The sequence below is a fragment of the Peromyscus maniculatus genome, chromosome X (assembly GCF_049852395.1).
Source record: "Peromyscus maniculatus bairdii isolate BWxNUB_F1_BW_parent chromosome X, HU_Pman_BW_mat_3.1, whole genome shotgun sequence".
NCBI classification, from domain to species: domain Eukaryota; kingdom Metazoa; phylum Chordata; class Mammalia; order Rodentia; family Cricetidae; genus Peromyscus; species Peromyscus maniculatus.
In genome coordinates, this window is record NC_134875.1 from 73,189,018 (window position 1) to 73,202,456 (window position 13,439).

At 35.0% G+C, this 13,439-nt stretch overlaps 1 protein-coding gene across 7 annotated transcripts in view; it reads right to left on the reverse strand.

Annotated features, from left to right (window-relative positions):
* Positions 1 to 13,439, reverse strand: part of Dach2 (dachshund family transcription factor 2) — a 497,078-nt gene that overhangs the window by 265,771 nt on the left and 217,868 nt on the right. For all 7 annotated transcript variants that reach the window (XM_076562911.1, XM_076562912.1, XM_076562907.1 and 4 more), the window contains one exon: positions 1,165 to 1,277. In XM_076562911.1, the coding sequence (XP_076419026.1) occupies positions 1,165 to 1,277 (113 nt within the window). The remainder of the gene's footprint in view (positions 1 to 1,164; positions 1,278 to 13,439) is intronic.

Sequence of the window (13,439 nt, forward strand, 5' to 3'; positions counted from 1 at the left end):
CACACACTCACACATACACACACAGATATAACAATTTATGAAAAGTGAGGCCATGAATTTGAAAGAGAGCAAGGAGCAATATATGAGAGAGTTTGGAGGGAGAAAAGGGAAAGGAGAAACGATGTAATTACAGTATAATCTCAAAAATAAAATCAAAACTCAAAAGTCAAATGAAAAATAAAAATCATCTGAATTTTTCAAAGATACTTTAAAATCAAATTCATGATATTCAAGCTGGGTAGATATGTTCAAACATGAAATTTACTGATAGTGAAGTTAAAAGCTGATTCTGTAACATTTACCAATCCTAGTGAAAGAGAAAATGGTTTATATAATTCAAAATAAAATATGATCCCAAAATTATTTGTAATTGACCTTGTAAAACATTTTTTCTAACATTTGCCTATAGAAGAAAAATATTCTTAGGCATATGAAATAATATATACAAAATAAGAAGCATATCCTTCTGGAAGTCTGAAGATTCCTTGATTTTCTCCTGAACTTTATTTTCCTATTTGTGTGCTCTACAGAAGTTTTCTTTTGCCACATACAATTTTGTTTTGTATTAGAGAATGATTAGGTTAATTTTTTTTTTTTTTGCTCAGGGGCACTTTTAGAGTATCAAAAGGGTTCGATGGTGATTTATAAAATTAGCATTATTAGTAATTTACTTCAATGTTTTAAAAAAATTATTCAGGGCAATGATCACCCACAATGTTACTACTAATATACTATTGTTCCTCAGAGGATGCATTTTCTTTCCACCTTCTTAAACTGGTATAGTAACTTTGACAGCATACACAGATGCTCACAAGAGACAAAACCAATATTCGTGGGCTATATAAAGTAAGCATCTCACAGGAAGGTTTCAGATGATGCAAATTTATTCATTCCACATCTTTTCTGCCAGCACACAATATACACATAGAAAGAGATTTTTTATAAGGATATGACATTTAGAAAATCATATCCATTTACTTTGTGTCATTGATTTTTTTTTTTTTACAAAATCCTGTTTGCCTGAATACTCAAAAATATTCAATAATGCGTCTCTAGGAGAGCGTGAAAAGCTTTGAAGGACAAGGCACTTACATCAATATTAGTTTGTTTCATACTTTGGGTAGTAAGAAGAGACAAGGATGATCATCAGATGGATCACATTACCTGTTGGAGTGATAAGTCCTGGTGATAAGAGGCCTGGGACCGCATGGGGCAGAAGGCGGGCATTGTCTTGCAACACTCCCAGAGAACGCTTAGGAGGCCTGCCAGGTCTGGAACTGTTGGAAAACAAACAAAGATAAAACTCAGTAGCATTACTTGATACATTTGCTTTCTAGATCTTATTTAATTGTCAACAATAAATAGAACTTTAGAGTAGAGACTATGCACTGTCATGGGTTAATAAGAAATACCAACACTTTACAATAAATTTTAAAATGTACCTATGGCTAATATTAAAGCTACCAAGGATCAATTTGCAGTTTAGATTTCATTAGTAAGGCAGTACTTTGCAACACAAACCACCTGTTGTGAAGAATTCCTAAGTTACTCCTTGCCCTTAAAGCTATGTGATCCCTGGTATCAATATTTGCAACTAAAGCCTGAGACAGTAAGTCACAAAATTCAGACTACACAAAATTGTACAGTATAAGACCCTACATACCATAGAAATGGTGAAAAGACCTGTGAGAAGTAAAATAAACCATAATGTTTATTATCATTTCTGCAGCTACTGCAAACCCATGAGGAACAAAGGAAACTCATTCCAAGTACATCGTTTTAGTTCTGCCTCTTTTGGATTGGATATAACTAAGAAAATTTGCCATGTACATTGTCTTTTTCTCAAATCAAATATTTATTCACACATTTTTATTGGTCCATTGAAAATTTTGTATAATGTATCATATTCACTCCTCCCCCACCACTTCCCCTTCCATATTCACCCAACTTTGTGTCCTCTTTGTTTTAAACCCACAAAGTCCCATTTTCACTGCCCATAAATTCCAGATGAATCAAAACATGAAGTATTAACCTAAACTATTGCATTTATACATTCTTAACTCTAGTAAAAAAAAAGTTCAGAAATGACAATTTCAGAAGCTGTGTGTGTAGCTTAATGATAGAAAGCCTCCTTTACATGCATGCAGTCCCAAGTTCAATCATGAGTACAAAGGCTTGGGGGAGAAAAATAAATTGCAATCACAGAAAATAAAAATGTGTATATCTGTTTTCACTATTTCATTCCCTGATATAGTATACTAAAGTTATTTGGAGGGTGCCACAATATGCAGATCTATGAACCACAAAATATTTGAATAAAGTCATTCTCAAGTTACTATATATTTTATTCTATTTATTATACTATTTATTTATTTTTGTTGCAGTGTTACATGTCACAGCATGAATGAGGTCAGAGGACAACTTGTGGGAGTCACTTCTCTCCTTTTACCATGTGGGTCCTGGAGAATGAACTCCGGTCCTTAGTTTTAGCAGCAAGTGCTTTCATCTACTGAATCATCTTGCAAGCCCCATATTTTACATCATACTTTTAAGCTTGTATAAGATGCCTTGCTGTCTTTTAATAGAAATGCATTTCTTTTTTTTTTTTTTTTTTTTTTTTTGGTTTTTCGAGACAGGGTTTCTCTGTGTAGCTTTGCGCCTTTCCTGGAGCTCACTTGGTAGCCCAGGCTGGCCTCGAACTCACAGAGATCCGCCTGGCTCTGCCTCCCGAGTGCTGGGATTAAAGGCGTGCGCCACCAACGCCCGGCTAGAAATGCATTTCATATAGAAGAATAAAAGGACTTTTGACAAAATACTATGTTAAATAAAGTGATCATTAAAAAATGTATGATGTTCAGGTAAACAACATTTCCAAAAATGACTTCTGGTTCAAAAAGAGATATGTTAAACTACATTCTATCAACTTTTCAGTAGTAAAGTGCTCCATCAATGTAATACAAACTCTGCTTTCCAATGAGAACAACTTCTAGCAACTTTACACAGAGGTACTATTACCAAGCTCATTTTTTTCACAAATTGTGCTCGCATTATTTTTTGCCATTACACATCAATATTGTATATCATTCTAGAAAGAAAAATTGATTTTCTTATTTAATGTTTCAATTTTATAAACTTTTTCTCTTTTACTTTCTATTCAATTCTGGGTAATGATTTATTTTATTTAATTCAGTCTCGTTGCCCTGTTTGTCCTTGCCTATCTTATGTCTTCTTAGATCTTCTAAGGGTGCTGAAAGGGAAACATACTATTTACTTCAAATATCATTTAGGGGCCCAGGATCAGACAAAAATATTTATCAAGGTATATAGTCACTTAATGAAGATAAATTATTTTTTAAACAATAGTCATCAAATCTAAACATTCTAAGTGCTTTATTGTATCTTGTGTTGCTCAGAGCTCAAGCCTCCTATTTAAATCCACCTGTCTACTCTTTGTACTTTCCCGGTGTGTTTCGGTGCTTCCTCCATCCTCATAATCACTCCTCACACTGTCTGCTGCAGAAGTATGAAGCCTGATACCCTTTCAAATTCCATATTAGGAGCCATATGACATCCAAATATTAACAGATGACTTTGAAAGCTATCTAGTTTAACTAGTTTTTTTTTTTTGTAGTGTGTGTGTGTGTGTGTGTGTGTGTGTGTGTGTGTGTGTGTGTGCGCATGTGTGGACGTGAATCCTACTTATTAAAAATAATTCTTTTCAAATAAGTTAAAAGATACTAGAGGACTCTTGGTTAAGTGGTTCCATGTTGAATTCTAAAATTTAGACGGGTACTGAAGAATCCATGCCTTATGTCACATCTAATACACATGGATATAAACTCCAGGGGACCATATTCTCCATTTTTGTATACTTCTAAATTCTAATTTATATTAATATGATTAATTGTGAGTCACACAAACTGGAGAGTGAGCTCCATGCAAACATATAACTATCTAAAGGTAAATGTCATTGAATCTTAAGCAATTCTTATGGTTTGTAGCATACAGGATGCCCAGTAAATGGTTCATTAAACCCATTAATTGACAGGTGGGAAATATTTCGTCTCGGGTTTCTGAAGTTTCCAAATATTCTTTAGGTTGTTTGTTCTACTTAATAACATGAAGAGAGAGCTATTTCCATCATTGATTCACCAGATCATCATTTTATTTCATATCCTGTACTCTAATGCAATTATATAAGCTTCAGAGCAAAATCTTCTCAAATCTGACTGTATATAATGTTAAAGAAGGATATGGTAGAGGTCACTGAATTATGCTCTGAGAGATGCAAGATGCTTAAAGACCTAATTAATGGCTAAATGTTCCTGCAGTTACATATATATGTAACAATATCACTTGTTCAGTCAACCAGCAAACAAATATGTGCTAGGTATCTACTGCCTAGGGTAGCGCTAGGTATCAGTGGTGCATAGGTTAAAATATAAGCTTGAAAGGAAAGATTATTTGTTATGATTATATGTTTTTCTATTGGTATATTGTGAGAACATGGAACAGATTCTGTTTTTGAAAATGTGTATTCTAGTGACATGAATATATGTTTGCACTATTATTTAAATTTTTATTGACTCTTTAATGAGGATGGTGATATAATATTTCTTAATAAACATGTTCAAATGTGTCTGAACAAAAATCCCACACATATATCATTGGCTTTAATATTTTTGCAAGATTTAAGCACCTAGAATAAATTAATTCGAATTATGTTAGTGAAAATAATTCATAATTTATAAATTTCCAAAAATATGCAATAGAATTAATATTATTGATAGTTTAAGACTGAGTTATCATATATAAGAAGGCATTAATGGTAATAAAATCCTACATTTCATTTCCAAGATAATCCTGAGAAAATGATGATGGACTATGTAGAATTGTGTAAAAGCTGGGAAAGATCACACATCTTGGTAGATGACCCTGTAAAGCTTCTTATCTTTGAGAAATTTATTATCATCAGGCAGATATTTACATATTAATCAAGACAAATAAACATGTGGTGATTTAACTAGTAAACTGTTATTCGGATGACAATTTAATCAGCATAGGTTGAAAGGTCCATCATTACAGCATCCTGTTTCCACTAAAATATTGATTGCATTACTGATCTCAGTAATGCTTTATGTTACAGGGCACAAATAACCATGTAATTACTCTTTAATTGAATGATAATTGCTTCTTGGCAATTATTTGTTTCAGTTTAATTACAAGGTTATTTGTACTCTGCAAAATGAAACACCACCCCTCCTCTTTAAAGTTTCTACAAAAATAGCTCTGCTGGTATGTCACCCTTATTACTATAAAAAGAAGCTGCTAAGAAACATGTTAAATAACCCCATAAAATAGCAATGATTTTCACAAATTATTTAGCTAAAACTATTAAAAGATTCTGTTCTATAGAAGTAATACTACCTATAGCATTTAAAGATTACAAAGATTTAAATTATTTCAGTCTCCTGACTTTATCTTCATCATAATTTTATGTAATTTAATCTAATATGTTTTTTGTCATTTAATAAAATTGTTTAGCAGAAATAAACTAGGAACCCAATAACCTGAGATTAAAAGGGGAAAAATCGGATAAATTATAATGGCACTTCCTACTTCTGTAATTGAACCAAATGCAAACTTTGTAAAATTGGCAGCTCTGTAAGAGAGAAGTTCAATGTCTTCTAGTAACAATAAGAGACTTTCTGTGCCATATCTATTTCCAGGTGTAATGTACATTGTAGCTGATGCTTTCAGCACTAAGATCATGAAACTTCCCTGTTAGATTTTTTTTTTATTTCATGCAACCATCCATTTATAAATCAGTGAGTAAGCAACTGGGGAAAGCAAATTATTTCATTGTTCTAAATTTGAAAAAAAAAAAAACTAATAAATCAGTGATCCTATAAGCCTTTAAATTATTTAATATAAATTGTATAGGCAGTAGTTAATTTCATAAAGAATGATGTTATATCATCTTTGTCAGTAAACTTTTTATACTATTCTTTAAAGAAACAAGCATTCTGTGACCAACTAAGAAAACAGCCAAAGATATACTTCCTAAGAGTTAAGGATGTTTTTAACTAGCAGCATGCAAGCCCGCTGCAACTGAATTTCTTAAAGGAGAACTGTAAGCAGTGATGCAAGGCTCACTCTTCAATTTTTAGAATTATTGATACTTAAAATCCATTCAGATAGTACCATGAATGTGTAACATTTTGTCTTACATTAAATATTCCAAAACAAAAACTCACAGTAACTTTGAAGGTCTTGTCCACCTTCCTATGAAAGCACTCTTAATGATTTCCTGTGTGTTTGTTAAACAAAATCAGTATCTTTTATTGCTGGAAGACTAAGATTTTTAATTGCAGAGAACCACAGCCAAACACCAGGCTGGGCTCTGGGAGTCCAGTCGAAGAGAGGGAAGAGGGATTATATAAGCAAGGGGGCCAAAATCATCCTGAGGAAATCTACAGAGACAACTGAACCAAGCTCTTGGGAACTCACGAACTTTTAGACTAACAGCTGTGGAATCTGCATGGGGCTAGACTAGGCCCTCTGCATACAGGAGACAGTTGTGTAGCTTGGTCTGTTTGAGGGGACCCTGACAGTGAGATCAGGTTCTATCCCTGGTGCATGAGCTGGCTTTTAGGAGCCCATTACCTATGTTGGGATGCCTAGCTCACCCTTGATGCAGTGGGGAGGGACTTGGTTGTGCCTCAACTGAATGTACTGGGCTTTGCTGACTCCCCATGGGAGGCCTTACCCTTTTGGAGGAAGGGATGGGGGTGGGCTGGGTTGGGGGGAGTGAGGGTGGAGGGAGTGAGAGGGGTATCTATGGTTGCTATGTAAAATGAATTAAAAAGCATTTAAAAGAAGGACAAACATGATATGTACTCACTCATAAGTGGATACTAGATGTATCATCAAGAAATTTAGATAATAGCTGTGGAGCCTGAATGGGACTGGACTAGGCCCTCTGCATAGGGAGAAAGTTGTGTAGCTTCATCTGCTTAAGGGACTCCCTTGCAGTAGGATCGGAATCCATCCCTAGTGCATGAGCAGGCTTTTTGGAGCCCACTTCTATGATGGGACACCTTTTTTTTCAACAGATGTGCCAAAGATACACATTAGTATAAAAAAGGGTTACTTGCAAAGTTGGAAAAATTACTTTAAAATTATGAATAAAGAGAAAATTATTTATATGCAACTCAAAAATTCAATAACAAGAAGACAACTGAAATAAGTATGATTCTGTGTAAAAGTGACTAATAAGTATATTCAAATGTACTTAAATATCTTGAATCATCTGATGAAAAAAAGTCCAATGGGATGTCAGTTGACTCTTGCTGGAACCAGTATTCTCAACAAGAGAAGGAATAATGAGGGCTGGAAAGGATGTTGGATGAAAGGCTGAAAGCATGGAAAAATAAATCTATACAACTATTATGAAAAAAATGTCTGCAGGTCCTAAACTTATTAGAAAAAATATAGCATTTCTTTGATTCTGCTGTCCCACCACTGAATATAGATCCAAACAAGTTGAATAATAGGTTATATTCATCTATATTGTCAGATTTATTTTATTACTATCAAAATAGGTGTCTACTAGCCTCTGTCCATCAGCTGATGAATGGCTAAAGAATATGTAATACACAGATACCATGATAAATAATTTTAAAATTCTCTCTTTGTGTCAATAAGGACAAATTTGAGTAACGTTAAGTGAAATAACTCAGGCATATAAGAAGAAATTTTTGAATGATCTCACTCACATTTGAAATCTAGGAAAGTCAGCTGCAATTGAAGCAGAAAGCTGAATGATGACTACAATAAGCTGGGATAGTTAGATGGGAGTAGAAGAACAAATATTGCTCACAGGATATATAATCACAGCTACGTAGGAGGAATGTTTTATAAGAAGGCACATTTTCAGATGACTGTTCTACTTTCAGGGGGCATATAAATAATACTACTGAAAATAGCTGATATGGCAGGCTTCACAATATGCATATTTTAATACAAGCTCACAGTAAATGTATGAAATGGTGAATTCTATTCCCTCTCATTCTCTTTCCTTTTGAAGTCATATAAATTTGAGCAGACTCAAATATCACAACTAAATTTGAAGACAGAATAAGTTGGGCACCTAAATATAGAATAACACACTTGCAAATTGATTTTCTTCTTAAATCATAGTTTCTAAGAGAATGCACAATGTGACGGGTCACTTTTGAAAATCTCCGTGAATTTACCTGTTTCCCTGAGAAACTGAACTATGATATGGTCGAGTTTAATCAACTGTTAAATAGACCAAAATGTCTTAACACAAAAAATTATAAATACCCAATGCTAATACAATCTTACATAAAAATAACACCAAAAGGAAATAAAATGGCCAACATATGACTGTATTTGTGACAAATTTCTGAGTTTAACCAGGTTGACACTCCATATTGTAATGGTAGTACCATGCATTTTCTTTAACAGTGTTTCTATCACAGAGTCATTTGCACTTGTTTAGCTTTGCAAAGTAAGTGATTGTGTCACTTTCAGGAAAGCAAAACTAAATCATTTTTTCCAGCATTATCTTCTCTAAATCAAACACACACACACACACACACACACACACACACAAAATTGAACAGCTAACAATTAATTTCCTATTTCCTCTTTCTAGCTTCCAGAAAACCAATACGAATAAACTACTCGACTATTTTTCTAAAAACACAATATTATATCTTCATATCTATAATTTGTGAGGGGGATGACATAAAATTTTAGATATATATTTTTCTTATTTAAGGTTTTGCTTTTTAAACATCCTCTTATATTTGCCATGAAGGCCATGAGTTACCTTTTATATGGGAATATCTTGGGTGCTAATGATGATAATTTGATCCTATTGGTCCTACAAGCAACAAGACAAGACAATGTATAATTCCTCCACCTCAGAAAAGGGCTTGCAATGACCTTTACAGTAATACTTTCCATATAGAGAACAACCTGGAATTTCCTGAATATTTATAGCACTTTCATCATTTCTGTCATAATTTTAATGTAATTAATTCATCTCAGGATTATGGTAAATTTAATAGTTTGTTATACTTATTACTTATTACAAAAAAAGTATCAGTAGATTGCAGCTACTTATAAAAAGGACAAGTTTATTGTTGATAGAGAGAGCATCTTTCTGTTCAAGAATTGCTTATTGTGTAAGCAGTGTGTGACTTTACCCAAATTATTGCCTAGAACAAAGAAAACCTCAATAAGAAAGGAGAGAACAGAGAGAAGAAGGGAGACACTAAGAGAAGGAAGAATGGGTGAGGGAGAAAAAATAAAAACTACTGAATTTTTTTGAGAATATTTTTGAGAATATTTAGTACCTACTATTCCATTTGAAGCACTTTTGTGAATTCTCTTTGGAGGTGTTTTTTGTATTAAGATTTATTTCATTGTATGTGTATGGGTGTTTTTGCCCATAGGTATCTCTGTGCACCACATGAATGCAGTGACCAGAGAGGTCAGAAGAAATCACCAGATCTCCTGTGACTGGAGTTACAAATGTTTTTGAGCTGCCATATGAGTGCAAGGAATCAAACCTGGATCCTCTGGAAGAGCAGCCAGTGCTATTGCTTGCTTAGCCATCTCTCTGACCCCCGTTTTAGAGGTTGTTGGGTTTTTTTGTTTGTTTGTTTGTTTTGTTTTGTTTTGTTTTTTTTGAGACAGGGTTTCTCTGTGTAGTTTTGGTGCCTGTCCTGGATCTTGCTCTGTAGACCAGGCTGGCCTAGAACTCACCAAGATATGCATGGCTCTGCCTCAGGAGTGCTGGGATTAAAGGCATGTACCACCACTGCCCAGCCCCGTTTTGGAGTTTAAGGGTAGAAACAAGAAATAAATATAATGATTGTTAAGTACTTTCACCTAACTGGCTTAAAAGATCAGAATGAACAGGTGGCAATGTTACTAATCAGTACAACTGAAGAGAAGCATACCGAATCTTTTAACAATCTAAATTTAGGATGGGAACACTTATTTTTAATTGTCAAGATGCAAAATTTTAATGTTTTCTTTTAGTTTCCTAGTTAAATGCTAGGATTTTTCTACACATACATTTGATTAGGAAAGCCTTAAATAAGTTAGCTTGAAAAGTGGGGAAGTAAGGCCAGTTGATCAGAAGATAATTCTCAATTTACATTAAGGCACATAAAAATTATTTATGTCAAATGTGCTTCAAAGTAACAGAAAGAAAAGGGTAAATTCTTACTCATAAGATACTGTACCCTTTCTCTTCCTGTCTTCCAGAAAGTTAGTGGTTGAGTTTAACCTAAACTACTCATTTATCCTTTGTATATAACAATTATGAGACGATTATCAAAGACTTTTCCTCACTAAAGAGTACAAACTCTCTGACAGCTTCCTTGACCTTCTGTGATGAAATGAGCATTTCACAAAACCCCTCTTCACATCTGCACACATTATAATTTACACATTAAATACAATAGAGTCTCACCTTAGGCCTCTTACCAAGAACAATCATTTTAAATCTTTTTATCTTTTCACAAAAAGATAATTATAAATGTTAAAATGGCAGCAAAGTTACTGTGGTGAGAAAGTATTCAAAATAGTCTTCCCCAAGTGAACTCAGAAATACAAACATACATACATATATGTGTGTGTGTGTGTGTGTGTGTGTGTGTGTGTGTGTGTGTGTGTACATATATATGTATATGTGTGTATGTATGTGTGTGTGTGTATATACACATATTTATGGACGGGGGATTTTTTTTTTTTGGTGAGAGGCAACATGTCAAGTAGAAAGTATGACATTTTCATCTAAAGCTGCCATAGATCTATTTCATTGTTCCAAGCACAACCAGCCTCCCTTTGTGCTAAATGGACAGGAAAGCTAACAAACACTCATCATTGGTAAAAAGCCAACAATGAATTATATATGCAAAAGGTTACTTACTGATTTTACTTCCCATAAGTTGAAGCTATCTAACAACTTAGTAACTATATTTTCCCTGAAGATAAGTATGTTCATTTAATTTGTCTTTTGTTGCAAACTGCATGTGTATAGTCTAATCTTGGAGCCTCTTCCTCCACACTACAGGTGCTTCCCTTTTGCTAATTAAACATTAACATTGTGCAATTGGCAGAGTGCTCTAAAATTGGTGGTTAATTACCTCTGACTAAGAGTACCACAGAAAATCTAAGAAGTTGTGTTCCAAATAAACTGCAACGAATACAAGATGTTTCCGTCCTCTGTCCTCTGAAACACTATGCTGGAAGACTATGGTTTATTTTCCCAAAAAAAAAATCCTACCTAATATGGTATTGTTTTGTACCATTTTCTTCCTTGAAGGAGTGAGTAGGAGTGTGTGATATGGGTAAAATATGTTCTTTTAGGAGATATGCTACATGACTTAGGACCTAAGGTTAAAATTAAAGGTATAGGGATTTTGTCCCAAATTTGCTATACATATTATTATTGAAGTTTCTTCTCTTTTGTTTTATTTTCCTACTGACATCTACTGCTTAATGTGAAATTGTACATACTCCTTTGAGTAAACAACAGTAATTCAAAGTAGCACTTTTAATACATAAAAATAGCTATAGATATATATTCTTTATATTTGAGAATTATATGTGTTTGTGCAACGCTGAATGGTGAAGGTGGACTGTGCAGAGCTCCAGAGAACACCGCTGGACTGCGATACACCTTCCCCAGACCCTGCGACCTACCTATTACTTAATTTGTGAGTTATGCCATTAAATAAATATCCTTTTAACTACGTAGAGTGGCCAAAATAATTTCTCCAATATCGTTCAGCGTCCCGGCACAGAGAGAGCACAGAGAGAGCGCTGGCCCATCCAGTTCTCGGGTCTCCAGGCGCCTCCCCTCGCCCAGCCTCGTAAGCGTGACAGTTGCCAGAGTCTCAATGGGGCTTGGAACTTCCAGATCCAAGCTGGAATGGCTACCCACTACAATTTCTTCTATGATATTCCCTGAGATTTGAAAAAAAGTGTTATGTATGTCATATGTCCCGTTGAAGGCAGTGCATTCAGCCTCTTATTCTCCTCACTTGAACTGGTTATGCATCTTTTTTGCTGTGAAATAGTAACATGCTTGCATCAGCTTATATGTACTTGTAATCACTAATTGTGTGTATCACTTCCCAATGTAAATATTAAGAACCTATTACTTGAAATTAGCCATGGTCAAAGTATTTCCACCATGGAAACAAGCAGCTTTAAATATCAGGGCACACACTATCTCCATCCATTGTTAAACATTTACTATCACCTGCAAATCATCAGGTCATGCTTTCCAAAATAAATGTTTCCTTGGAGATCACTACTTTCTATTTTTAAATAATTGTAGATTTAAAAATTTTTCTTTTTGTGGAATATTTGTTTAACTAGGCAAAGATTGTGGAGACCCACAGGGGCTTCCTAGTGAGAACTTACTCAGGATCAGGGTCAGACAATGTGAGCTTGCTTTACCCAGCAGGGCTGCATAATGGAATGATCTGACCATGGGCATGGTTACCAGGTGTTTGGAAGGTTCTACACTTGGCTGTGCAGTGTGCTTTGATCTTTCAAGGGGGAGGTCTTTTGCTCCTCCCCTAGGCATTGTTATAAATTGAATAAAGGAAGTGACTGGAGGGTATTGACCCAAGTCTGTAGTGGGTAGCCATTTCAGCTTTGATCTGGTAGTTCCAATCCCCATTGAGGCTTCGGTAATTGTCACGCCTACAAGGCCGGGCTAAAAGACAAAGCTGAAGACCTGAGATCTGGATGTGCGGGCTCTCTTGGTTCTTGGACCCTGGACACTGGAGGTAGACCAAGCAGAGTTCTCCAGAGAACACCGCTGGACTGTGCTACACCTTTCCCAGACCCTGTAACCTATCCCTTCACTTGTAAGTTACCCCACAAAATGAACCTCCCTTTTAACTACGTGGAGTGGCCTTAATAATTTCACCAATATCTGGTGCCCTACGTGGTCCTCTCTCGGCCCTGCCTTGTAGGTGTGACAATTACCAAAGCCTCAATGGGAATTGGAACTTCAGATCAAAGCTGGAATGGCTACCCAATACACAGGTCCTCCAAATCTAATTTGTGTTTCTGTCTTTCTTCTCATCGGTCTCTCTTTCTATCTGATACTTTCTCATTCCTCTCTGCTCCACATAAGAACCCTTCACAAGGTGGGAGCGAACAATTATATTGCAGAGTAATTGTTTAACTATGTAAAAATTTGCTACAATTGTCTCTGCTAAATTTGTTTAATTATGTAAAGGTGTGTTGCTTTTGTTTATGCTGCATTTGTTTAACTATGTAAAGATATGTTGTTGTTTCACCTTGCCTGCCTAAGGCACCTGATCGGTCTAATAAAAAGCTGAACAGTCAATAGCCACACAGAGGAGGGATAA